The 25,995-nt window shown below is 43.7% G+C and overlaps 1 protein-coding gene across 6 annotated transcripts in view; it reads left to right on the forward strand.

The window, feature by feature from the left end:
- The first annotated feature begins 205 nt into the window (after nt 1-205).
- The window catches only part of TRAK1 (trafficking kinesin protein 1), a 126,712-nt gene continuing 100,922 nt past the window's right edge, over nt 206-25,995 (forward strand). For 3 of the 6 annotated variants that reach the window (XM_075315182.1, XM_075315184.1, XM_075315187.1), the window contains exons 1-2: nt 208-252; nt 3,075-3,269. In XM_075315182.1, the coding sequence (XP_075171297.1) occupies nt 249-252; nt 3,075-3,269 (199 nt within the window). In that variant the 5' untranslated portion in view covers nt 208-248. Of the gene's footprint in view, nt 253-3,074; nt 3,270-23,033; nt 23,346-25,995 lie in introns of those variants that run through there. The other 3 variants (XM_075315181.1, XM_075315186.1, XM_075315185.1) reach the window with 2 other exon arrangements.

A 25,995-nucleotide genomic window follows, 5' to 3' on the forward strand; every position in this document is an offset into this window, starting at 1 on the left:
AATTGGCAGAAAGTGAAAGGGCAGCCATTTTTAGCCAGTGTGAACTGGTGGCTCAGCAGCGCCTCGTCAGTGATCTGGCTTTGTTTTTGCTATGTTTGGTCGGTAAATTGTGAGCCCCATGTGACAGGCGGTCTCTGCACTGACAGCCGCGCTCATGTGTTGTGTTTGGATAGACAGCTGGAGGGAAAATGAGACAATCTGAGCGAGAGGCAGGAGGGGGCGGAGGGGAGACTAACGCCACACGCAAAATGAGTAAGTAAAACCTTCCTAATGACATTGTACATCAGGCAGGACAAATTCCCCCCAAGATCATAGCACAGTTGTAGCTAAAAGTCAGCTGTGTGATCGTCTTTATCGTTGTCTCTTTTAGAATATTAAAGCTCCCTGTTCTTACAGTCTCTATGACACAGAAAGGGTTACCAGACCGAGGGATCTCCAGCATAAGAATTTAGGTTATCTGTAATAATCTCTGACAGATGTGGACCCCCTCCTGAAATATGACTTTTTGGGAGAAGTGGTACACGCTGTCCCCATAAAGCGCTCTCTGTTGCAGTATATAGAGGTTATGGAGAAAGCTAAACACTCATGGGAATATGCATTATAGAGGACCTTCATTGGATTGTTTCATGTAAACTGAGGATCTACTCCAATTCTCTTAGTTTCATTGATTCTTGAACAGTTTTTCTTCTTTCTGTGCCCCCCGTTCCAGAATGATGTGCTCTGGTAATAGTAGTGCAAACGTGCCCTTCAAACATCTAAGCATATAGCACAGAACTTCTGTATTAGAGGAGAAACTAGTGAACGCCCGCATACAAGGTCTATGGCACACGCCCAATTGGTTGGAAAGTAATTTGGGAGGGAGGAGGGGAGCATAACTTTGGAAGGGAGAGGCACAGAGAACAAAGAAAAGCTGTAACAGAATTAGTGGAGCAGTAGAGGGGGATACTCAGTTTAAAAAAAAAAAAATCCAGTGAAGGGTCTTCTTTAAAGACAAAGTTAACTTTTATCAATAATTATCATGTTAGTAGCACTTCTTTACTATTGAATATCCCATTGTACTTCTGTAATAATATTTGGGTGGAAGGTGTGGCCAGAGACCAGAGAGATTTCATGTACGATTTGCTCTGGTGTCATATGATGGTGATATATCATCCATTTTCCTCCTCACCGCTCCGCGTTCTGTATGCACACTGCACATGAGATAATTCATCAGTCCATATACAAAGACGCTATTCTGCTACCTTTATAAAATGTGTAACACAATCCTGCAATTCCCTGATGCGTCTGCCCTAAACCATTGCCAAGAATGTAAGTCCGATTCTATCTGAAACACCTAAAGGTTCGTCTTTCAGCTTGACTTCTCTTTTGCATATCAGAATATTTATTATCTGATATTGAGGGGTCAGATCATTTTATTTTTGAGGGTTTTTTTTTTATAATAAATGAGTTTTCCATACATACACTATACATACACTGTTTCATAGAAATACCTATACTATACATATCCACTGCAGAAAAAGAAGCAGCACACGTTAAAGGGTTGTCCCATAAACAAAGTGCATTTTAATAATCCTTAATTGGATGTGTGAAATAAAAATGTCCCTGAGCAGAGATACTCTTGTAAAGGTGTCCCTGCTATGTACTGTGTAATGGCCGTGTCTGACTGCACAGGTACATGGTCTGATCATATCACATCTCCTGGGCAGAAGAGGAGGCAAAAGGCTATACAGATAGCACAGCATGGGATTGCTGCTCTCTGTGAGATAAAACCTGCTTTAAAAAAAAAGAAAAGTCAGGAAATATTTTACCTCACAAAAAGATTCAGCTGCCATCCCATGCAGTAATGTCTGTTTACTCTATTGCGTCCTCCGCGGCCCAGGAAATGTGGTATGATCAGACCATGTTCCTGTACGGTCAGACACAGCCAGTACACTAGGCTCTCTTCTATATTACCATTTTGTACCACTATTGATATAGAGCACAATTTATCACTGTAGAATTCTGGTGTAAAAGCTTTGAAATTTGCAAATATTTGGCACAACTCAGAGTTGCTCCCATAGTTTGTAATTTTTGGCATTTTTACACCATTGTGGAGGGATTGGGATGGGTTGTGGCAGCGAGACACCACAGCGTGTCTAATACATGATGAGCTTCATCATTCCAGTCCCCTCATCAAGACTGGCATGAACGAGGCTGGTCTTCATAAATCGGGGTCATAGTTATCCACATCTTTAATCCAATACGGGGGATGTAGATGTTTTCTTTCAATGCTGTGGAATATGCTCTATTAGATACTTTTATATGTACTTTGTATACCTTATGTCTTTTTGCATCCTTTATTTTATTTAATGTACCTGATGAATGTCAAAGTGCAACTAAATCTCCTACTATCTCATCTATACGAATGCTTATTTCACTAGATTTACAATATATACAGTAGTGCTGGGTCTCTACTAATGCACCATCGCCTGTGGAGAGCCGTGATTTAAACTGAAATTGTCACCAGCATTGACATCACATTGAGAGCGCTGCAGCCAATTACTGATCCCATGGGCTCTGCCAGAGGAGATGGCACCCACTGAGTGTACTGATTGACTCTGGCACTGTCATCGTGATGTCAGCGCTGCTGACAATAATACACACTGAGAGCAGCAGCAGAGACTCCTCGCTAGACACAGGGTAGGTGAAAACTGGAAAATCCCTCTAATTCTTATATAACTTTATATAATTTAATTGTAAAGGCTCTTCTAGAGAGAGAGAGAGAGAGAGAGTGTGTGTGTGTGTGTGTGTGTGTGTGTGTGTGTGTGTGTGTGTGTGTGTGTGTGTGTGTAATGGATCCAAAAGGAGCAAAGTTATATAACTGAAGAAATTAAACTGAGACCTTTTAGCGTCAGTGAGAGAACCTAAGAAAAGGCATTTTGTGTTGGTGGATAGGGGTGATGTGGGCGGCTGCTTTTTACAGTATTGTAAAGTGCAAGGTCAAGTGGCCAGTCATGTTAGTCTATATAAGCCTACTGAAAGACATTTTGCATCTTTTAGACTTTCTTCTACATTTTTGTGATTTCTTCTTCTAGATGTGTGCAATAGTACTGACCTTCCGGAAGTTGAGATCATCAGCCTGCTGGAAGAGCAGCTGCCTCACTACAAGCTAAGAGCCGACACCATCTATGGGTATGACCACGACGACTGGCTCCAAACACCGCTCATCTCTCCTGATGCCAACATTGACCTGACTACGGAACAAATTGAAGAGACCTTGAAATACTTCCGTGAGTACCTGTTTATGTGTAATCTTCACATATTCATGTTCTACATGGAGAAGAGATACATTTCCATTTGTTCTAGGGCCCCAGCATATTCTACAACACTGTACAGGTTAACGGGACTCCCGTCCCAACGGGGCTTACAGGCTTTGATAACATCAAGCCTGGGATGTATGTCATTCTGACAGCATATGCCATGAAATGCTATCAAATAATATATCAAATGTATCAATAGACCCTAGGAGATCCCAGGTGGTGCCCTCCCATCTTATTTTTTTGTTTAGACCCATCTTTTTGCCATACTTCCGGGCATTATTGTGCACTTTTTATTACTATTATTATTATTAATAATATTATTGAGGTGCCGGAAGCCTACCCGCAATTTAAAATATAGACTGGGTGTATATATGAAGAGATTTTCCAAACATATGCTGAACATACACTTTATGCGCATAACACAGTAATTCACTTTTTTAGCCGTACCCTCAAAGGGTTCATTCAGGGCACAGGACATGCTGCAGAAATCCAAATTGGGAAGCAGAGTGTCAGCTTTGCCCTATTGTACTAATTACCATACCCAGACTTTGTGGGCGATAATTTTCCATTTTTGTTATTGTACCTATCACGGTAACTTTCACAGTTGTTTTGCAAACTTTTACAGTTTTTCTATATGAATTTATACAAATTGTCTCTTTTCAAGAAGGAAAGAAAATGGCCTCTATAGTGCACCTTTTGTTATGTAGCTACTCAATATCTGATATTTACCCAGACTTGCAATATGATTAGAAGTGACAGCCAAGCCAGGCTCCTCCACCGAGAGGCATTTCAGGGTACTTTATCCTAATGAGGGTAAAACCAGGCTCAGATGAGCATTTGAAAAAAAAAAATCTATCTTTTTTTTTTTTTTTTTTTATTTATTTATTTTTTTTATCTGTATTGTCATCTGTATTTACAGTTGAAGGTGGCGATGAAACAAATACAAAAACATTTTCCTATGTTAACCATTGCGATGTATCCACAAAAATCAGATGCAATAATGAGTGGATCCATATAGAATGCGATTATTTTTTTTCTTTTTGGCGCACTTACAGACTTGAATGGGTTTGTCTCATCCAAAGTACGGAAGAGGATAGTACATGCTGTGATTTTGGTTTCACAAGGACATTTAATCCGTATGAAAAACTGTCAACTGAATAGCCGTATTGAATTACATTGGGGACATGATGGGTTCCCTTTAAAATCAGATAGGACAGAGACCAAACTCTTTTAATCCTCAGATATATGATTAGTCAGCAGGATGCCAATGGTGTCCTGCCGCCGACTGAAAGTGCAACTATTGGGAGGAAATTAACCTTTATTCCTTCTGGGAACCGCAAGCTTCCAGTTATAGAGGTGTAGCCAGAGCAAAAACAGTCATTGTTCAGTACTCAGTGAGTTGTAAGTACGCCCCGGAACTTTGATTGACAGCTCATTTTGCAGTGTGCCTATAGTCGCCGGTCACTGTGTACTTGGGTGACTGTTGTCACTCCAGGAACACCTCTGTGACTGAAAGCTGGCTATTCCCAGAAGAATAAACATTTTTTTCCTGCTTGCTGCACTTTTAGTAAGGCGGCCAGACTGCATTGGAATGCTAATAACCTGAACATTAACATAATAATCTAGTGTTTTAGGACAAGATGGGTTCCCTTTAACACTGTCAGCTCAAATGCATATAATACTGTTTTCTGAACAAGCCCTAAGCTGAATTTTTTCCTGGGAAATTAGATGAGAACTATTTTAGCACAACCTAAAACACTGTAATTCTCTATAGATGTTACTTGTAGAGAGAAGTGTAGCTCCCTGGCCCTGACATTACTGAGCCTCCCCAAATTTCCTTCACTAATGTTCATAGAATATTTCTATTTTGCTTCATTGGGAGATACACAAGCATGAGATAGTCTGCTACCATCTGATGGCTGACATTAGTATTACATAGAATTAAAATTGGCTCCTCCCCCGCAGACTATATCTTACCTGCTCACATCTGGCCTCCTCAGTGTTTTCTAGTGTCAGTGTCTAGTGTCTACTGTCTGTTTCAGACCTCTTGTAGATACTAGGTTAGGCGTTAACGTCTCTTTCTCTCTTCATTTTTAGTGTCTTCTTCCAGGTAGCAGAATGTAATTTTGCATTCCGTATCAACGTAGCGACAGGGAATACAGTCTGTCTAATTCAGGCTGTATCCTCTCACATCAGTTTGGCTGTACCAAGGTACCTGACGTGATCCGGGAAGGGGGACGGAGGTTCATACACAAGCAGATTTCTGCCTCCAAGCCCCACATACCGTGCACATATACGAAGCCGAGTCACGGCATCATTGTGGGTAGTACTCCAGGGGGTGGGGTGGAGGAGCGGCTGTTTTCTTACGCTGGGTGTCTGCTGAACACTCACTCATCTCCAGGTTTGGTGGCCATGGTTGCACGAGGTTTCCAGCCATCAGCCACCTGGTCAATCGTGACCAATCGGGACTGCTGCCAGGTCACGTGGAGTGAGCATACATTTTCTGGACAGGCTTCTATCAGAGCTCTGCCTATTATCACACACCTTCCGGTGTTACTCCTTCCTGTTCTAGAAGCGGCGCCATATTTGCAGCACGAGCAGTGGCCAGACGCTGGAATTTTGGATTCCTCACCACTGCAAGTACCACCTCACTGAGAATTTATCTCACAGATCTCCTCCACATAACAAGTTGAATCCCTCAGTGGACCAAGGACTGGGTAGGCTCTTCCTATCTGAGAGCTGATACTGTGGAATCCCGAGCAACGTTTCTGCACTGCTCACTAGCAGTCTTCCTTTATTTCCTCCCTGTCTTGCACCTATTGACTTTCTAGATGTCGGATTCAAGAGCGGACCGTGCACGCCCTCTGGTGCAGCCTGCACTGGTCACGTATTATGCATGTACTATGTTTAGTAACAAGTTTTCTACCGCCCAGTCTATACCTTTTTGTGCTGCCTGCACTCCTCCCTTGCAGATGTCTGCCCAAGGGACCTCAATGACCTCAGTGGAGAGTTTTCTCCCTCCTGCCTGGGCCTGGTTTCCATCTCAAAATTTTGCAGAACTAACCAGGGTGTCCAGGACTCTGGTTACTGTGATGGAACGTTTTCCGGCAACGTCTGATGCCCCGGGAGCTCTGGCCACCTCTGCTAGTGAGTCAGACCTTCCAGTGACTTCTCACCAGTATGGCAGATCCTGGCTGCAATCTAAGCACCAAGCAGCCTCAAATTTCGTCCCTTTACAGATCTCCCTCTCTGGAATGGTGCCCAACAGCCTTTCTATCTCCACTAGTGATATATTCTCCAGAACATTTGAAAGGTTGAGGGACATGGTAGAGAGTTTGATTGCAGCAGTCGATTCTTCCCTAGGAGTCAGATCGGCAGACCCCCTTCCATCCAACAAAGCAGGTTTCTTTAGGAGGGGCAAGTATTGGGCTATAGCTTTTGCATACCGTGAGGAATTTACAGAAGTACTACAAAGAGCCAGGCAGCAACCGGTTAATGTTTTCAGAAATGTAGTTGTATGGAAGTGTTGTATGTGACGGGGTGTACAGCAGAGCAAGGAGAGACAACAGACCAAGGATGATCCAGCAGGTTTACTAACAGGAATACAGGAACAGCACACGACAAGTCCAAATAAAACAGATTCGGGGCACCTCCCGATAATCCAAAGTGCCAGATCACGACGTAATAGTCCTTTTCAGAGTCCCAGAAATCCCACACAATCCACTGGACGGCGAGATCTGTCCACAGAATCAGATCTCGCTCCCTTCCTCTTCAAAACTCAGCTCCCAACTGCAATTAGAAACAGGAGTGTATTGTCTGAGCTCGTGGGCCCACCCCTCAAGGGTAGGGGTCTATGCAAAGGTTGGGCCTACTAGAGGATTCTAGAAGGTTGGCTCCGAGATGTCTACAGGTTTGTGTAGTTGGCGTTATCCACTGCTTACGAAACAATGGGAAGTTCACCTGGCTGTGTGGACAAGAGATAATTGCATTATGGGCCCAGAGACACAGGAGATGGGGGGAAGGTATGGTTACTTACATCCCAAGACATTTCAAAGTGTTCAGTAAGTACAACCAAAGGAAAGTTACATCCCATCCTGACATAGTATTACAGCAAATACAGTGAGAAGGTAAAATATATCACATGGCATCTTATATAAGAAATATGGGATGGAGAAAAGCACATACATCATGACAATCCCTTTCCCTCCCAACTTGTGTACGTACTAGGGACCTCTACAGGTCGCTGGTTAAGTACACGCAAGCACGGCTGACAGGACTCAAGGCTCCTCTTGCCTGGACAGTCCATCAGCATTCTGGTGTTGGCTTCCACACTTGTAGTGGATGGAAAAGCTGTAGGTAATCCCTTGTAGAGCGATAGGGTTGGAAGGACAAGGTTCCTTTTGTGTCCTCCCTCACTCAAACTCTGCTTTCTGCACCCACAAATCGGCATTGTATATCTCCCACATCATTGCCTAGGAGAATGTCTGCAGGAAGGCCGCTCATCACACCGATTATGCATTGTTTTGCCCCAAACCCATAATCCAGGGTTACACTTGCTCTTGGAATATATCTCTGAGTACCTCCAGCCATTTCAATGGCAATTCCTGGTCCCTTTTGAATTGCTTCTGGTTGAATTACTCGGGGATCTGCTATGGTGAGAAAAGCCCCAGTGTCACGAAAGCCAACAACTTTTTGGCCATCCAGCACAACCTCCTGTAGATGTTTATGCCAAAGATCATAAGAACGGGTGGCTGTAGCTCGCACTCCATAGACTCCTGGTAGGGAAGTCAACATATCAGAGTCACTTGGCAAATCATCAGGGCCAGAATCTAGCTCTTCTCCTGTTGAGGGTGTCTGTAGATAATGGACAGGCAAAGGTGGTCTACAGCTGTTCTGCCTCTGAACACCTGGACAGTGAGCTTGCAGATGACCAGGCTGCCCACATTGATAACATCTGCGCTGCATCTCACTCCTTCCAGTTTGCCTTCTGGAGAAGTAGGTAGGAGACCTTGGTGACTGATAGGGAGGTGCAGGTGCTGGAGGTGGTTGTCGATTTGGAGGATCACTCCACTGGATAGATGGGCATGTGGCCCGCAGATGCCCGGGATGCCCACAGCTATAACATCTTCGCTCTTCTACTTTCTCTCCTCGTCGCATTCCAGAAAATGTGGTAGAAACAACTGGAGGCACATATACACGGGTATCCACATGAGGTGGTGATCTAGGAGGTTGAGGAACATTGAGCACTGAAGGACAAGGAACCTCTGGTGTTGGGGAGCTGGTCATTTTTGCTCCCTCTGCTAGCAGCTTCTTCCACTGAGGCTTGATAGTGAGCACCTCATCAGCTAGAGCGGCAGCATGTTCCACTGTCTCTGGTCTTCTCTCACGCACCCATTCCCGGATCTCAGCAGGGCACTTGAAGTAAAACTGCTCTTTTAGGAGGACCTGGAGGACGGTCTCCAAGGTTAAGGCCTCCTCTGCCTCCAGCCAATGATGCCACAGATGTTTGAGTTTGTGGGCATACATCTTGAAAGACACTTCCTCATCACATGCTAAAGTACGGAACTGAGTCCTGTAAGTGTCTGGCGTTACAGCATAATGTTCTAGAATAGTCTGTTTAATATCCGCATACTCACAGTTCCACCGAGGGTCCATAGCTCTATAGGCTGCGGCAGCTCCACCCTCTAAGAGCCCAACCAGATGCCGGACGCGCTCCCTTTCTGGGACTTCCATTAATCGACACTGATGCTCAAAGTCCTGGAAGAAGCCCTCAATGTCACCAGCAGCCTCATTAAACTGCTTGAAGTCTTTGCGGGACACTCTGGGAAGTTCACTCATGGTGGGTGCTGGGGTTAGTCTGTCTGGAACCTCTAGCGGCTTCCACAGCGAGCTGCTTATCCAGCAATGCCATCTCCTCCATCCTGCGCTCCTTCTCTTTAGCTCCACGCATGACCTCCATCTTATATTCTGTGGTGGTCTCCTCTCCCAACAAGGCCATTTCCTCCTCGTACCACACAACCCACTGACTTTTTTGGGTATTTACCTCCGGCTGCCGTCTTTCTTCCGTTTGCTGGGAGGATCCTTCCTCAGCGTCATTTTGCGAGCAAACTCCTTCCAACGCCTCAATCAGCTGCTCCTTGGAGAGTCCCTTGTAGCTGACTCCCAGTTCACGGGCCTTTGTTTGTAGGTTCACCGCAGTCCAGTTCTTGTACTCTGAGGTTCTGGTTCCAGCTGTTGATGGGCCGTTGTCCTCCATTCCTTCTGCTCTGATCCCACCGCTGCCAACCAGTTTGTGACGGGGTGTACAGCAGAGCAAGGAGAGACAACAGGCCGAGGATGATCCAGCAGGTTTACTAACAGGAATACAGGAACAGCACACGACAAGTCCAAATAAAACAGATTCGGGGCACCTCCCGATAATCCAAAGTGCCAGATCACGACGTAATAGTCCTTTTCAGAGTCCCAGAAATCCCACACAATCCACTGGATGGCGAGATCTGTCCACAGAATCAGATCTCGCTCCCTTCCTCTTCAAAACTCAGCTCCCAACTGCAATTAGAAACAGGAGTGTATTGTCTGAGCTCGTGGGCCCACCCCTCAAGGGTAGGGGTCTATGCAATGGTTGGGCCCACTAGAGGATTCTAGAAGGTTGGCTCCGAGATGTCTACAGGTTTGTGTAGTTGGCGTTATCCACTGCTTACGAAACAATGGGAAGTTCACCTGGCTGTGTGGACAAGAGATAATTGCATTATGGGCCCAGAGACACAGGAGATGGGGGGAAGGTATGGTTACTTACATCCCAAGACATTTCAAAGGGTTCAGTAAGTACAACCAAAGGAAAGTTACATCCCATCCTGACATAGTATTACAGCAAATACAGTGAGAAGGTAAAATATATCACATGGCATCTTATACAAGAAATATGGGATGGAGAAAAGCACATACATTATGACATTGTACCCTTTCCCAACAGAGATGATGGCATTCTGGTCAACTCCAACAGTGGTTGATACTCCTGTTTCCCGCCTATCTAGAACTAGTACTCCACCTCTTGGTGAGGTTACGACACTGAAGGACCCCACAGACAGATGCTTAGAGTCTGTGGCTTTGTCCGGCCTTTGCTGCCACTCCATTTGCTAAGGCTAGTCCCAGCTTAGGCTAAACACTGGGGATACAACTTTTTAGCCGGTTCTCAAGATGTGGAATTAGTTGAAGTGGTAAATCAGATGGCACAAGCAGCTAAATATCTATGTTCTGCATCCCTTTGTTGCGGCGGAATGCTTCGCTCAGGCTGGAAGCAATTGTGTTGCAATTGTGTTGCTAACTGCCTCATGTTGTGGCTTAAGATATGGAGTGCACACTTACCGTAAAAAAAAATCCCTAACAGGGTTACCTTTTAAGGCGCCCCGCTTTTTGGAGCCAGACTAGATAAAATGACTGCCCTCTGAGTGTCCTCCTGTGCCTGGTGGTAAGCCCCCTGTTTCAAGAGGCAACAGCAGGGTCAAGACTTGACGGGCCAGGTGGGGAGTTGTGTATCCTCTTTCAGGAAGCATGGTTGGGGGTCAGTCAGCGATCTTTGATTCAGAGAATTTGTCTCTTCAGGCTACAGAATGTGACGCCCTGGCAAAACCAGGGTGTCACAGAGCCTGCAGACATCCAGCAAAGTGCAGGCCATTCTCCGCCTTGGTAACCTGATCCCACACCAGTGCAGCAGGACAGACACGCCACCCCCCCAGTGTAAGAGCAAAACAGAGCAGCAGGGGAGGGTCTGGGGCAGAGTGTGTGGGGAGAGGGAGAAGAGAGGAGCCTGGAGTTGTAGCTCCCGGGCTGCTACAGAAGCGTGCTCCAAAAGGGCCGGGACAGGCTATTAGTGAGGAAGGGACTTGAGGTGACCGGGGCAGGGTAGTGGCCCGCCGGTATCGAAAGAGATCCCGGATCACTGCAGGGGAGTGGACTCCCCGTCCCCGGCTGAGGAGGAAAGAAAGAGAAAGAGTGGAGAAAGAGGCACCTGGCTGCAGGGAAAGAACAGGGGTCTGCCGCACCGTGTGTGGGACTTCAACACCCTCCGTACCGAAGGCTATGGACACCGGCAATTTCTGGTTAACTCCTGACTCTTTGTGAATTTCCTTGCAAAGCGAACTGTGAGTAACAACATCCCCCGGTCCAACCGGGCGCACAGCTCTGACGGTCTCCATCTCCTCCCTGCACCACCTCACCGGGGTCCTGGGACACCAACACCCTACCCGTAGAGGGAAATCACCACAATTCCCGGGATCCATTAACCGGCAGCGGCGGTGCTCCGTTACTTCACCGCACACCACGGGTGGCGTCACTGACAATCTCCCTTACCTAATCCCCTTCTTACTGTGGAGCCTGGGATCACAGACCGGGTCACGCCACTGTGATACCCACAGACGTGACCCGGATCTGAGTACCCCTTATCCCCGGGCGACACAACTAGAGTTCTCTTCCATTCCACGAGATTGATTGCTCAGGTCCACCCACCCCCACAACCCTCTCCATAAGATACAGTGTTTTTCAAGCTATAGCTTCTCTGTTCCAAGCAGTGGTGATTCCAAGGGTCCCCCCTCCCTTCAAAATGTTTCAAATCTTTTTGCTGTCCCCAAGAAGGACAACTCGGTACAGCCCATCCTGGACCTGAAGTCTCAACAAGTGGGTTCGGCTACGTTGTTTCAAGATTGAGTCACTCCGCTCTGTTATCACATCCATGGAAACTAGCGAGTTCCTTCAGCAATAGATATTCAGGACACTTACCTGCACATACCAATATTTGCCAGGTGGCAGCAGACTATCCCATGGTTATGTGTCCCCCAATGAAGATAAGGATGGCTTTTATCAGTATTTGGATGCCAAAACTAGAAGTGTCTCTAAAACACAGAACAGGTGTCAGTCTTGGCTATGTTCACACACTGCGTTTTTTACCTGCGTTTTTGGTCCGTTTTTGCTGCAGAAATTTCTTGAGAAATTCTTGTAACCTTTCTGCAGACATTCCCCAGCAAAACCTATGGCAAAAAAATTAGCTGTGCACACACTGCGTTTTTTTCTTAAGAAAATTCTTTCAGTAGATTTTCTTAAGAAAAAGAATGAGCATGTCACTTCTTTTCTGCAGCTAACTGCGTTATTTGCCATATATAATTGGCACAATAACGCAGGGAGCAACCAGCGGTAAAAACGCACCGAAAACGCGGCAAAAACGCAGGTGCGCTTTTGGTGCGTTTTTTAACACAGGTGCACTCTTAAGAAATTTCTTAAGAAATTTCTTAAGAAAAATCATTTTTCTAGTGTGAACATATTATAGATCATCTCTGTAGGTTCCACTCCTGGTTTTAGCATCCAAATACTGATGAAACACTGATGGAAAATACTTATGTGTGAAAGAGGCCTAAAAACAGATTTTACAGCAAATACCCAACATCTACTTTTTACAGATATTGCAGCCCCCTCTGTAATTAATTGGTGTGAAGCCATTCTCATCACCACATCTCTGAGGAGTTTATAGAAGCTTACTGTGGATGGGCAGCTGTTTCAGTGTAGAGAATTGATTGAGAAGGGGTTATCTGAGTAGTGGATAACCCTTTTAAGTTTTATTTAAATTTTTACTTGACAACACTGCTTATATAGATGTTTTACACTAATTCGTAAAATGCGACTTTTACCATATTTCGCATTTGTATGCCTGGCTCATTTTTTACTTTTGAGGGCTACAAAGTTGCAAAAATTATTAAAAGACAAAATTTAGGCAAATGTTTTATTTTGCGAAAAATTCATGAACCATATGTTTGATTTTCATGTAAAAAATTGAGCAAATACAACAACGCAGAAAAAATAAGGTGACTTCAAGAAATCGCAAATAATGAATCTGCAGAACGTCTAGTGTTCTTTTTAGTACATTTTTTAATGTGTGCACATCTGTCTCCAAGGAAAAATACAAATTGTCTCTCCAGGAAAGGAGACAAACTCTAGCGCAGCACCACCTTTTGGAAGTACAGATCCTAAAAGTCAAATGTGGATTTTTAACAATCCTTTGCATATGACCTAGAATATATAAGCCAGATCAGAATCCCAATTTGCAAACACGGTGTTTCGGAGTGCTTGCCCCTCGTCTGTGCAAAGTATGGGGTGTCTGATCTGGCTCATGAGAAGCTTTGTGGGGACCACGGGGGAACACTATTCTCCTTAAGGAGACTTTGCAAGCCAGTCTGGCTGCCAGTAAAGTAAGGGGACTTAAAGCTGCCACGTCCCTCTGGGGAATAAAGGAAAATAGTAATTTTCCTGTTGGCGCTCATAAATGTTATTATAGGTGACTAAGCGCCGTCTGACCCAAGTGGTGTCCATCTGTTGTCACAACACAAGTGCATGGTCTCCCATGATAATTTCTAGATAAAGATACAAAACTCTGCCAAAGTCCTTTTATTGTTTCCAAAACTGATCGTGATTACTGTACACAAATCCTCCGATGATGACAGCGTCTGCAGAGGATCGGGGGTTATTTCTACAGGAGTCAGGCTCACTTTACTTTTTATCACTGCAGTTATCTGCAGGTCGCCGGTTGTACACGATGGGAGAGGACTGTAGACTTTGCCCTGCCTCTAGTAAGTAATTGTACATGGACGTGCTTTATTTGTCTTATTCACGGTGTCGTGTAGTGCTGCCGACTGCCGTAGCTTCATATGTACCTTAATCCATGATCTGGATTACTCATAAGGCCACCAATATTGTTCCTGTCCTTGTCTTTAAATATTATGAGTACACGGGAATGTCAAAAAGTAATGCTCCTCTTGTTATAACAAGTCTCATTCTGAAGCTGCTTCTTTGTGAAATCCTGATTATTCTTGGCTGTCATTAGCTGTGCTGATTACGTAGACATCGTTAGTGTGAAGAAGTGTTAAGTCACCAGATAAATATAACCAGCTCCGGCGGCTCATATCTAGCTCACTCCTTCTAGACAGCCTGCATTGCGTATCATGTTCCTATAACCTTGAGATTGTCACGGTTCAGATGGTGATTAGGAAATTGTCACTCTTTACTAATATTCTTGTGTAATGCCTATAAGTGATCTAGTTTGTCTCATACGTTACTCATGTCCTCAGAACTACTGGACTTACTTAGCTTACCATCATGATTTTTATTTATTTTTTTGCTTTCATCAACCATGCGGAAGTCATTGTACATGTTCTGTATTGTGATTGATGCTTTCTGCTTCTACCGTATTTATAAGGGTACAGGACACATATCAGATTTGTTAATCTGTGGTGTAAGAGTTTCAATTTGATGCCAGGCCTTATAACTGTGGCATGGATAATGATGTTGCAAATATTACATGTATACAGGAGTCAGAGATACCTACTGAAATATCCCACATGTTCCAGGGATTCATGGACGTCTACATGTAGAACAAGTCTAGAAACCTGTACAGGATCTAAGTGTGCATTTTTTTTATTTTATTTTTTTATAGAGAGGTTGAACCACTATGGAAGTCCTCTAGGCTGCTTAGGAGAGATCACTAGAAGCCAGATAACCTTTCACAAGTACTGTACTGTAGCATCCCAGTAGGAAAGTCCACATTGCCTTCACCCTTCCAAGGGAAATGTAGACCTTTCCTAAAGGAAATAACCAGAATATTACCCTCAAATATATTTCTGCTGGTAACAGCTGCCATGAATATGAGCCAAGGTCACTACATTACAATACCAACGTAGATAACAGGAACCGTGATCCGATTGACCACGGGTAAAGGCCGGAAGAGTTTGCTTGCAAGTTGTGGTGAAGACTGATAGCAAACAAGTAGAAAGGATCTAGAAAACCAGCTGTTTTGAAAACAAAATAAATCAGGAACCAAACATCGTAACTAAAAAGGACGTTATTTTTTTGGGCACAGAGTGATGAGGAACTCTTCAAGTTTATCACGAATTCTGGGGTACTTGATCGCTAGAAAGTTAGGGGCATTTAGCACCCGCTGGACCAGGAAGCGCGGAACAGCAGGGACCAGGGGATCAATGAGGCGGTCTGTTATTTCTTCTATTTATTATTAATTATTATTAATTTATTTTTTAATCAGTTATTCATTTTAGCAGTAATTTTTATCCACTGGTGATTGTACCTCTGGCGGTGCCAGTGATGGAGCTCCTTACTCACTAGCTTTCTTCTTACCATTCCATGTACTGTAGTGTCACTTACTTTTATTTTTTACTGATGCATATTCATTTTATTGTAAATTGTCTTTATATGTTAGAAAACGATTATTGTCCTTGATACTATAATGTAACTATGTCACTATTCCTGGTGGTTAGACTAGTTGTGCAACCACAAGGTGAATTTGACTTTGACGCGCAGACCGGACGGAGAGCTGCTGGCGTGGTGCCTTGTGTGAAGTACAGGAGACTGGCTGGCACCCGGATGATTTCTAGGTGCAGTACATAGGACTTGATATGGGACCAGTAGTGACAGGTATTTTCCATTTTGATCCTGAGTATCAAGTGTGTTCTATTTTTGGAAATAATCTGCCGTTCTATTTTTTTTTTTTTTTTTTTTTTTATTCAAATACAAATGTTGGAAGAATAATAGAGGACATAGTCTTGTTGAGTTGCCAATAATTTACTACAGGGCATGTTTTATTATTTTTATTACGATAATGCTATATCAGATTTTGATAATTGGTACATGGTCAAACACCTTGAATGCATGTAACTTAACTTGACTGATAACCGCTCATCTCCCCATATTATGCTACTGCAGCCTTTCAAGCTTTGCCTTTTCACAATTGTCATAGATCGCTCTAGTGGCCTGCTGAGGCATGGCATCCCACTCTTCTTGAAGGGTGGCCCTCAGGTCAATGAGGTTCTGGGGCACAAGGTTACAAGGCTTTACACAGCGACTCGGCTGATCCCATAGGTTTTCTATAGGACTCAGGTCTGGAGAAATTACAGGCCACTTCATTTGAGATAGCCGAGTCCCCAGCAGATGTTCCCTAATGATGCGACCTCAATGACCTGGAGCATTGTCGTCCATGAAGATGAAATGATATCTGTGTTGTTAATGCACAATAACTAGATTAATCATGTTATTCAAGTAGTAGAGGCTTGTCACTGTACCATTCACAAAGTTTAGGGCAGTTCTGCATTGAGAAGATATCTGCCCACACTGTAACACCACCATCACCAAAAGCTCGTCTGGTAAAACAGTGGCCGATACATGCCTCTCCTCTCTCCTTGACATTTGTAACATCTTTGGTGACCACTTCTGATCACCTCAAGCAGACCCGGGCGTCGACCTGCTGTCTGCTCATTCATAGACAGGGTAACAAGAGTTAACCTCTGCTTGCCTGCTCATTGGCTTCCTTACACCATGTGATCAAAGAAACCTAATCACTTCTGCTCTACTCATTTTTTAGGCTGCAGGACATCTTCTACCTACACCAACTATAGTTTATGCTGTCCTGGTCTGAGAGTTGTGGTGTCCCAGACTTGCTGGAGAAAGAATTGATTTATGCTTGGTGGTATTATAAAGTTACCTGTCATCCTGTTGTTTTCCTCCTAATCTCTTATTGTCTCATACCTCTGTGTGTGTGTTATCCATGTCCCTTCTGATCACAAAACATTTTTTCATTCATAAACTTAAAATATATAAATATATTTCTTATGCAAATATCAAGGTAGCTGGGCAACTACAAGAGTATGATATTTTGTCACGCAATGTTCTGCTCTGCACTCGCCAGGTGTTATGGCGGCGTCAGACTCTGTACACACTGTAGAGTCTGACAGGCAACCTGATATTTCTTAGTTGTTCAGCCAGAGTTGAGCATCGGCTGTTTTATATTCATTGGTCATCAGTCCAGCAGATGTTAATTCCTGCTGGCTTGTGAACTTCTGCTAGGAGCTCAGGTTGCTAATGACCACTTACAGCCGCCTCCACTCTTTATAAGATGCTGGATCCGGTTCCTGATCACCGAAAATAGCTCCAGCGATTCAGGTCTTAGTGTGTGATCCAGTTACTGGTGATCAGTTGTATATCTCGTATGGTGTTGAAATATCCCTCTTGTCAGGTTACTTTCTCCCTGTATTTCCTCCTGTGAATGTGTTGTCTCCCCCCATGTATGTGTTTTTGTTCTCCCCTGTCTGCTTATTTGTGGGGTTTATTACTTTGGTCCCAGTCCCCCCCCCCCCCAGGGGTATGGGAGAGAGAGTGTTAGACCAGGGTACGGACTGAAGTTAAGGTCACGCCGATGGTTCAGACCTCGCTACCATTGAGTGTACCTCAGGGATAAGGGACAGCACAGCGTCCCCAGTTAGAGGGTCAGTCTAGGTGCCTCTGCACAGTTACCCATCATTCCTGTGACACATTTAGTTTATAAATGTGATTTGCTTGACGGGAGTCTAGAGATCACAGAAGACTTTACTCTATCTAGGATAGTCCAGGGTGTGAACGGTGTAATATGTTTGTAATAAGGCATCCGCTGTGAGGTAAGATTTACTGGTGCCAAGGCATGTGGGAGCCATCATCACCATGTCGATTTGTATAGATAAAAGATGCTATATGAATTACATAATGATAGTGGCCATACGGCCTAGCAATTTGTTTTATATTGTGATGTTGTATTGCGATATCTATGGCGATAATATAGTTAGTTGAGGGCAGTGTTCAGTGTATCCCATTCTGCTGGAGTAGAAGTCTTTAGTGTGTTAATCTAATCCAGAAAAATTAAAAAAGGCATTGGCACAGCAAAGAAGAATTTCACTAAAGGCCCGTCACACTAAGCAACATCGCTAGCAACATCGCTGCTAACGAACAACTTTTGTGACGTAGCAGCGATGTTGCTAGTGATGTCGCTGTGTGTGACATCCAGCAACAACCTGGCCCCTGCTGTGAGGTCGTTTGTTGTTGCTGAATGTCCTGGGCCATTTTTTAGTTGTTGCTCTCCCGCTGTGAAGCACAGATCGCTGTGTGTGACAGCGAGACAGCAACAACTAAATGTGGAGGCAGCAGGAGCCGGCTTCTGCGGACACTGGTAACCAAGAAGCCCTGTCCTTGTTTACCCGATATTTACCTTTGTTACCAGCCTCCGCCGCTCTCACTGTCAGTGCCGGCTCCTGCTCTGTGCACATGTAGCTACAGCACACATCGGGTAATTAACCCAATGTGTGCTGTAACTAGGAGAGCAGGGAGCCAGCGCTAAGCATTGTGCGCTGCTCCCTGCTCTGTGCACATGTAGCTGCAGCACACAGCGGGTAATTAACCCGATGTGTGCTGTAACTAGGAGAGCAGGGAGCCAGCGCTAAGCGGTGTGCGCTGCTCCCTGCTCTCTGCACGTGTAGCTGCGTGCGCTGGTAACCAAGGTAAATATCGGGTTGGTTACCCGATATTTACCTTAGTTACCAAGCGCAGCATCTTCCACGCGGCGCTGCTGGCTGGGGGCTGGGACACTGGTTGCTGGTGAGCTCACCAGCAACTTGTGTAGCCACGCTCCAGCGATCCCTGCCAGGTCAGGTTGCTGGTGGGATCGCTGGAGCGTCGCAGTGTGACATCTCACCAGCAACCTCCTAGCAACCTACCAGCGATCCCTATCAGGTTTGATCGTTGTTGGGATCGCTGGTAAGTTGTTTAGTGTGACTGGGCCTTTAGGTACTACACTTGCGAGTTAAACAACAATATAAACAGGAGAACAATGGAATGCTAAAATGTGTGGACACAGTTACAATAAAGCCATTTATCTTATTGATATAAGTCAAAGTAAAACAATAACAACCTCCACCTAATATAAAAACAAGTATAACACAAAACAGACACTTCTATCCACATGCAATGGTGTGAAAATGTATTTGTCCCCTTCCTGATTTCTTTTTCTTTTGCATGTTTGAATCTTAAGGCTATGTGCGCACTAGAGATGTGAAGTTTCTCGAGAAAATCTTCTCGAGAAACTTCTGGGAGTGAAAGATTTGCTGACCTCCGGAAAAAATCCGCGGCAAAACCGCATGCGGATTTGCCGCGGATTTGCCGCGATTTTCCCGCGGGTGGTTCCCTGCGGATTTTTGCAGTCTGTACTGCAGAAATCCGCGGGATACCTGCGGATTTAATGGACATGTTCATTTTCTCAAGAAACTTTCTCGAGAAACTTTTCTCAAGAAACTTTCTTGAGAAAAATCCGCACAGCTTTTTTTTTTTCTCATAGAATTTCATGGGAAATGTCTGCACAAAGATTGCAGACATTTCTCAAGAAATTTCCGCGGCAAATCCGCGGGTAAATCCGCGGGTATTTTTCTCTAGTGCGCACATAGCCTAAAGGTTAGAGATCAACAAACAAATATAAATATTACACAAAGATTACACAAGTAAACACAAAATGCAGATTATAAATTAAGGTCTTTATTATTAATGGAAAAAGAAATCCAAACCTACAGGGCCCTGTGTGAAAAAGTGATTGACCCCCGCACCTCTTAAAACATAAATTAACTGTGGTTTATCACATCTTTGGGAAGCTAAATTCAATTGCTGTAGCCACACCCAGGCCTCATTACTGCCACACCTGTTTTCAATCAAGAAATCACTTAAATAAGACCTGCCTCACAAAGTGAAGTAGATCAAAAGATCCTCAAAAGCTAGACCACACGATCCAAAGAAATTCAGGAACAAACAAGAAACAAAGTAATTGAGATCTATCAGTCTGGAATGCTATGCATATTTTACTATATAGTTCTAACAGGTATAAGCATATGAAATTGATTAATAAAGTGCAAGACTCGCCGCTTCATGTGGATCCTTGTGTATGCTCCAATGCGATAAGCAGTCCATTGCTAAAATATTCCTAGTCTGGGACAATCCAGTAGCTGAAGATTGATGAAAGAAGCGACACTCACATGGGTAAAATCATACCTTTATTAATGCATCTTCACAAAATAACAGTAACAGACAAACCAACGTGGAAGAGGGAAGACTGCAGTTGCCGTCGTCTGGCCTGTAGCACCTGACTCCCCTCTCTCCCCCTTCCACGTAGGTTTGTCTGTCGCTTTTATTTTGTCAAAATGCATCAATAAAGGTATGATTTTACCCAAGCGAGTTCTGCTTCCCTCATCGATCTTCATTATTTTACTATGTAGCAGAGAATTCCTTGAAATGCACATTCCAGGCCCTTTCAGGTGGTGTGATTACCTATGTACATACTGTATCTAGTTCATACAATCCATTGTATATCCACAAATGCCAGCATATTGATTTTGCTTACTTTTATTGTGTTCGTGAAGATTATAATAAATACCTTATTTTATCAAGAACATTGTGCATACACTATGGATTACTAATGATTGGAGTCAGTTTGTGCTCTACTTGGTTTTAAATGAAAAATGTGAGGATGGAAGGCACTCACCAGTTTTTTCTTGCAGAAAAATTCAGATTTATTCTTTTTATAGAAGGAAAAACATCATAGGAAGGAGGGGGAGAGGGAGACACGGAGCACACAGACAGTCTGTGTGCTCCGTGTCTCCCTCTCCCCCTTTTTCCTAGGATGTTTTTCCTTCTATATAAAAGAATAAATCTGAATTTTTCTGCAAGAAAAAACTGGTGAGTGCCTTCCATCCTCACATTTTTCACGTCAATTGTTATATGATTATTCTTTTGAAGTTGCACCGCCAGTTGCAGACTCATACCCAGGAGTTAAGTCTGTTCACCGAGGCAGGTGAATGAGGTGCAGTGATTACTAGCTGGAAGTTAGTGCTCGGCTTTCCTTCTACTTTGTGTGCTCTACTTGGTTTTAGTTTAAGCAGCATCTGCCTTTTTTGAGGCATGCACAAAAGTGTGGTCAGCTGCACTTTTGTGCCCCCCCTCAAGAAGGCGGACACTGCCAAAAGAGAGGTTAGACAGAGCTCAGAATGACTCTTCCTAAATTAAAGTGGATGGCCCCATCGGGGGTTCTGCGTGAATCCTGGTTTTCAGTTCTTCAGACAGAAGTGCCGACAGAGTCACTGACTTGTAGCCCCAACGCAATATGACCCTAGCCTATCAGTAAATTAATTTATACCAATCTAGTAACGTCAGACCCACCCGTGATGGTTTCTTGTTCTGGACCTATGATCCATGAATAAGGTTTATAGGATTGCCTAAGGAGTCAGGTTAGTCATGAGGCTGTTGTAAAGAGTTATTCTATTGTTATTTAGCTGAAAAGATCACCAAAACCTTTAATAAATTGCTTGGCAATGATTAGGTGAGTATTTTGACCGTATTATTTTTATGGATATTTGCCATATCCATGCTATATAAACTTGAATGCTTATTAGATGAAGGATATTGGATGATGTGTATTTGTATAATGAAGGAACTTGTAGCCAAAGGATATCAACCCCCTTTAAGCCTCATCAGACTTCAGTTTATCACGTATGAGCGTTTCCCTTTTTTTTTTTTTTTTTTGAACTCTGAAAAGTCAGATATTCTTGCAATTTTACATTATTTAAATTACTAAGATATTGGGACGTGATCACAGAACCATAAAACGTTTTCCTGCAAATAGTCAAGAGGGTCGCACAAAACATGTTGAGAAAAAAAGGTATCACAACTACAACATTTTTAATTTGTTTCTCTCACTGAGAGCAATCAATCGAGAAAAAAAGATGCACATTGCCAAAGATTTGAGAAGAATCAACCGGAACCAGGAACCAATTATCCTCCAGTGCTGTCATATTCCAGATGTGCTACCTGCCTGAAATGCCCAGTGCTTAGAGAAATGATAAAGGTAAGGAAGGGTGAAACCTGACCATCACTGAACAGGACACATAAGTTGAAACATCAATATTGGGACAAGAAATATATGAGGACACCATTTTTCAAAGATATTGTGGACTGATCAGATGAGTGACTCTTGATGGATCAGATGAGAGTGACTCGTGGCTGGATCATCAACGGGCTGTAGACCTCCACCTCAACTCAAGTGCCAGCAAGGTGGAGGTGAGGTACTGCTATGGACTAGTATTATTAAAGATGAGCTAGTTGACCCTTTTCAGGTTGAAAATGTTCTCAAAATTAACTCACCCACCTACTGCTGGTTTTCAGGTGACGCTTTCTTCTAGTAGTGGTACAGGAATATGACTGCATCTTTCAAGAAAACCATGATTTTTGTTAGGACAATGCTCTATTGCATGCATCTAAGTACTCAACTATTTGGCTAGTCAGTAAAGGCCTTCACAATGAAAGAATAATGCCATGGCCCATACCTCACATAATCTAAACCCTAATGAGAACTTGTGGCTCTTAAATTTCAAGTGACTACAGACTTGTATCCTGTGCTGGACTAAGACAGCTGAAGGGCTGCGTGGACCGCGGGCTTCACCGTGCTCTCTGATGTCACCTCTATTTGCATCTATTGTCAACGCAATCTTCATGCCTGTGTTGGATCCAGGTGGTAGCCCATAGGTGAATGACTTTTTTTTGCCTGGATAAACCTTTAAGGCTCTCTAATATACAATATAATTCTATATAATCACATATAATTTGTAATAAGGCCAGACATCCATCTGATTTCCAATAAGCTTGCTGTAAATCTGATCCTGTATCCTCGGCATCATTTCCCAGTCATTCAGTCTCTATGGAAACCACTAAGCTAAGTGATGAGGACCCAGGCGGAAGGAAGGCTGTAGAGCAGGCTAGTGGTGGTGTGTGCCCCTGACGTCACCACCTCAGCCTATTGATAGGACAATCATGTCAACTCCCATCCAGGATGCTTCTACATTGCTTCTTTATTACAGCATGCTGCCAGTGAGACCTGCTGCAGGCTTCTGAAGCCATCCCTTTATTTTCCCATATCCCCCTCCTCTCTCTCGCCACTGTCTGCTTAATAAGAAGATGCTTTCTGTGATGTCACAATCTCCTATATCCTTCTGTACACCATGTGATGATCCCAGCACAGCGGCCTGGCCGAGGTTCACCTGACCTCCGAAAGGCAGTGGACAGTCTATTCCTTGATGCAGTAAGGAACACTGACTATGCAGAAATTTATAGAAGAGGATTATTATCAGCTGGACTGGTGGTACGAGGATTGTGCTGATGGTAATGAGGCTTTTCTATAATGCATGCTTTGTAGGACGTCGGAATGGATGCCACATATTCACGTACTGTAACAAAGGCATTTGCGGCTATCTGTGTATACTAAAGGAGCATGTGGATTACAGCAGTCCGCGTGGAGTGAAAAATGTGTTCTGGCAATGAAGGGGTGCAATGATTGATCCGCGTGGTGACTAGTCAATCTATTTAGAACCTATGTGATCATTAGTGAGGGGTGAAGTAGGATTGGAGAGAGCATATTTCATCTCTTATTCTCTGATTTACTGCATTCATTGTCAACATGGTTTGCAGCAAGTTATTTTTTTCTAAAATGCCATATGTATAATGAAAACTCCAGCTTGATCTCTAATGCAGCCGCCCCCATGCTGCCGCCCTGATGTAATATCTCTGCGAGTTGCAGGATGGGACTATACTGATGTATCAGACTAATGGGAACATAAAATGTAGAATTGTGATTTTCTGTATTATTTACTATGGGATTGTGCTGTAGGTGATTAGTATGCATGCTATCTGCAGTGCTTTCCATGAACTCTGATTTAATGAGTGGGCACAGACAATGCCAGCAAGTCTTGTGCCATGTTCATGCTGTTCAAACACAATGGGACTTTTTCTGTCTGGTGGTTTCCAAGATACTGTTATCTAGAAGGAATCTGCGTTACGTTCTACCAATAATGGTGTCATTAAGAGCATTACATTCCCATAATATTTATATTCCGATCGGTCATTCTCTCTGTTACACGGTGAAGCATTGATCCTATTACAAATCCCATGTGTCCATCCTATCTCTGCCATGCGTCCATCCTCTCTCTCCCATGCGTCCATCCTATCTCTCCCATGTGTCCATCCTATCTCTCTCATGCACTGTCGCCCAGTTGTCTTCCAGTGAATAAGGTTTCCTTTAATTGAATCATACCTTGCTGACGCACAACATAATTGCTATGCTTTTTTGAGCATGCTCGGCTGCCAGTATTTTATTCTACTGTGCATTAAAGGGAATCTGTCACCAGATATGGCGACTATAACCAGTGAGCTCTAATATTCTAACATGCTGTATATAAGAGCCCACCACCAGTGGGCTCTTTTATACAGCATGTTAGAATGCTGTATATAAGAGCCCAGCCGCTGTGTAGAACGTAAAAAACACTTTACATAAAAATTATAAACTGTCAGTGCGGAGCAGATGGGCGTCTCAGTTCTCTGGTACCGGCGCCTCCTCTTTCGGATATCTTTGTCCTCAGTCTTCTGAAGGTAGTGTGGATGACGTGTCCTACGTCATCCACACAAGCCAGCACTGTTGTCCTGCACAGGCACACTTTGATCTAAGGGTAGATCAAAGTATTGTAGTGCACCTGCGTGGAACCTCAATGCCAGCTATTGTGGATGACGTCGAATGCGTCATGCACCCTGGCTTCAGAAGGAGGAGGACAAAGATGGCCGAAAGAGGAGGCACCGGACCCTGAGAACGGAGACACCCATCTAACCCATCTGCTCCGCACCGACCGTTTAGGTAATATTATAGTGTTTTTTACATTCTTAACAGTGGCCTGGGCTCTTATATACAACATTCTAACATTGATGGTGGCTGCAGTTTATAGGCCCCAAATCTGTTGACCGGTTCCCTTTAAAGCATTCCATGCAGAGCTACCATCAATTCTATCTAAGGAGGAGTTGTGAGCTCTACATATTTTTTGCTCGTCTTATTAGTTTCAACAAGTTGGATGATATTTATAGAAATTTGCTTTATTTATGACGTGTAAATTGACCCGCTGTGCGTTTATGAAATCTCCAATATGTCAATTTCACTGGTTATTACGGTGCTTTTACATGGAAATTTTTTTCCCCCACAGAATTGCATTAGATGCGGAAACTCTGCAGGTTAAAACGTTTTCAGGGCATTTTAGCCGTGGAAACACACTAATAATGCATGTAATTCAAAAATGACCATATTAATACAGTTTTGTCAAAGTTACATATCAGGATGTATCAAAAACAAAGCAGCTTTATTTAAAACATGGCAAACAACAAGAGCCAAAAAAGCAATAAAATGTGGGCTCAAAAATGCTATGAAAAAAAAAAATTACAAAATAGGTGCAGAAAATCTGCAACTGCAAAAACTCCCCAAATACTCATTGCGAGAAGGTAACCTTAAAGCACACCAATCACCAGGATTTTCCTATGTATCCTAAAGCCAGTGCTACACTGGCACTATCATGCTGATTCTATACATACCTTTAGCTGTCAGCTAGCTAGGATGTATAAGTTTTGAAACACAAGCAAGTAAAGTTTGTAAAATTAGCAATTTTTTGGTTGGCAGCAGCTGTCGATCAGCTGGGGTGGGTCTTGATAGTGGGAGGACAGACAGGCAAGGGGTGGGAATCACGATCTGTTATTTATGCTAATTCTGTTATAGAATCGTTTTAGTGAAAACTGTGGAAAAAGAAAGCGCAATAGGGTCTTACCCCAATATATATAGGGTGAAGCAAAGAATAATCCTACTCACCAATTCGGGTTGTGACAGTCACAACACCTATAGCAGCATGTAACACCAAGTCCCGGCAGCGGTCCCCATGAGGCAGATAACAGAGTAGTAGAGAATGGGTTTCACAGCCGCGCCAAAAGACTACTGGATTCTTCT

This window comes from Anomaloglossus baeobatrachus, chromosome 6 (assembly GCF_048569485.1).
Source record: "Anomaloglossus baeobatrachus isolate aAnoBae1 chromosome 6, aAnoBae1.hap1, whole genome shotgun sequence".
NCBI classification, from domain to species: Eukaryota; Metazoa; Chordata; class Amphibia; order Anura; family Aromobatidae; genus Anomaloglossus; species Anomaloglossus baeobatrachus.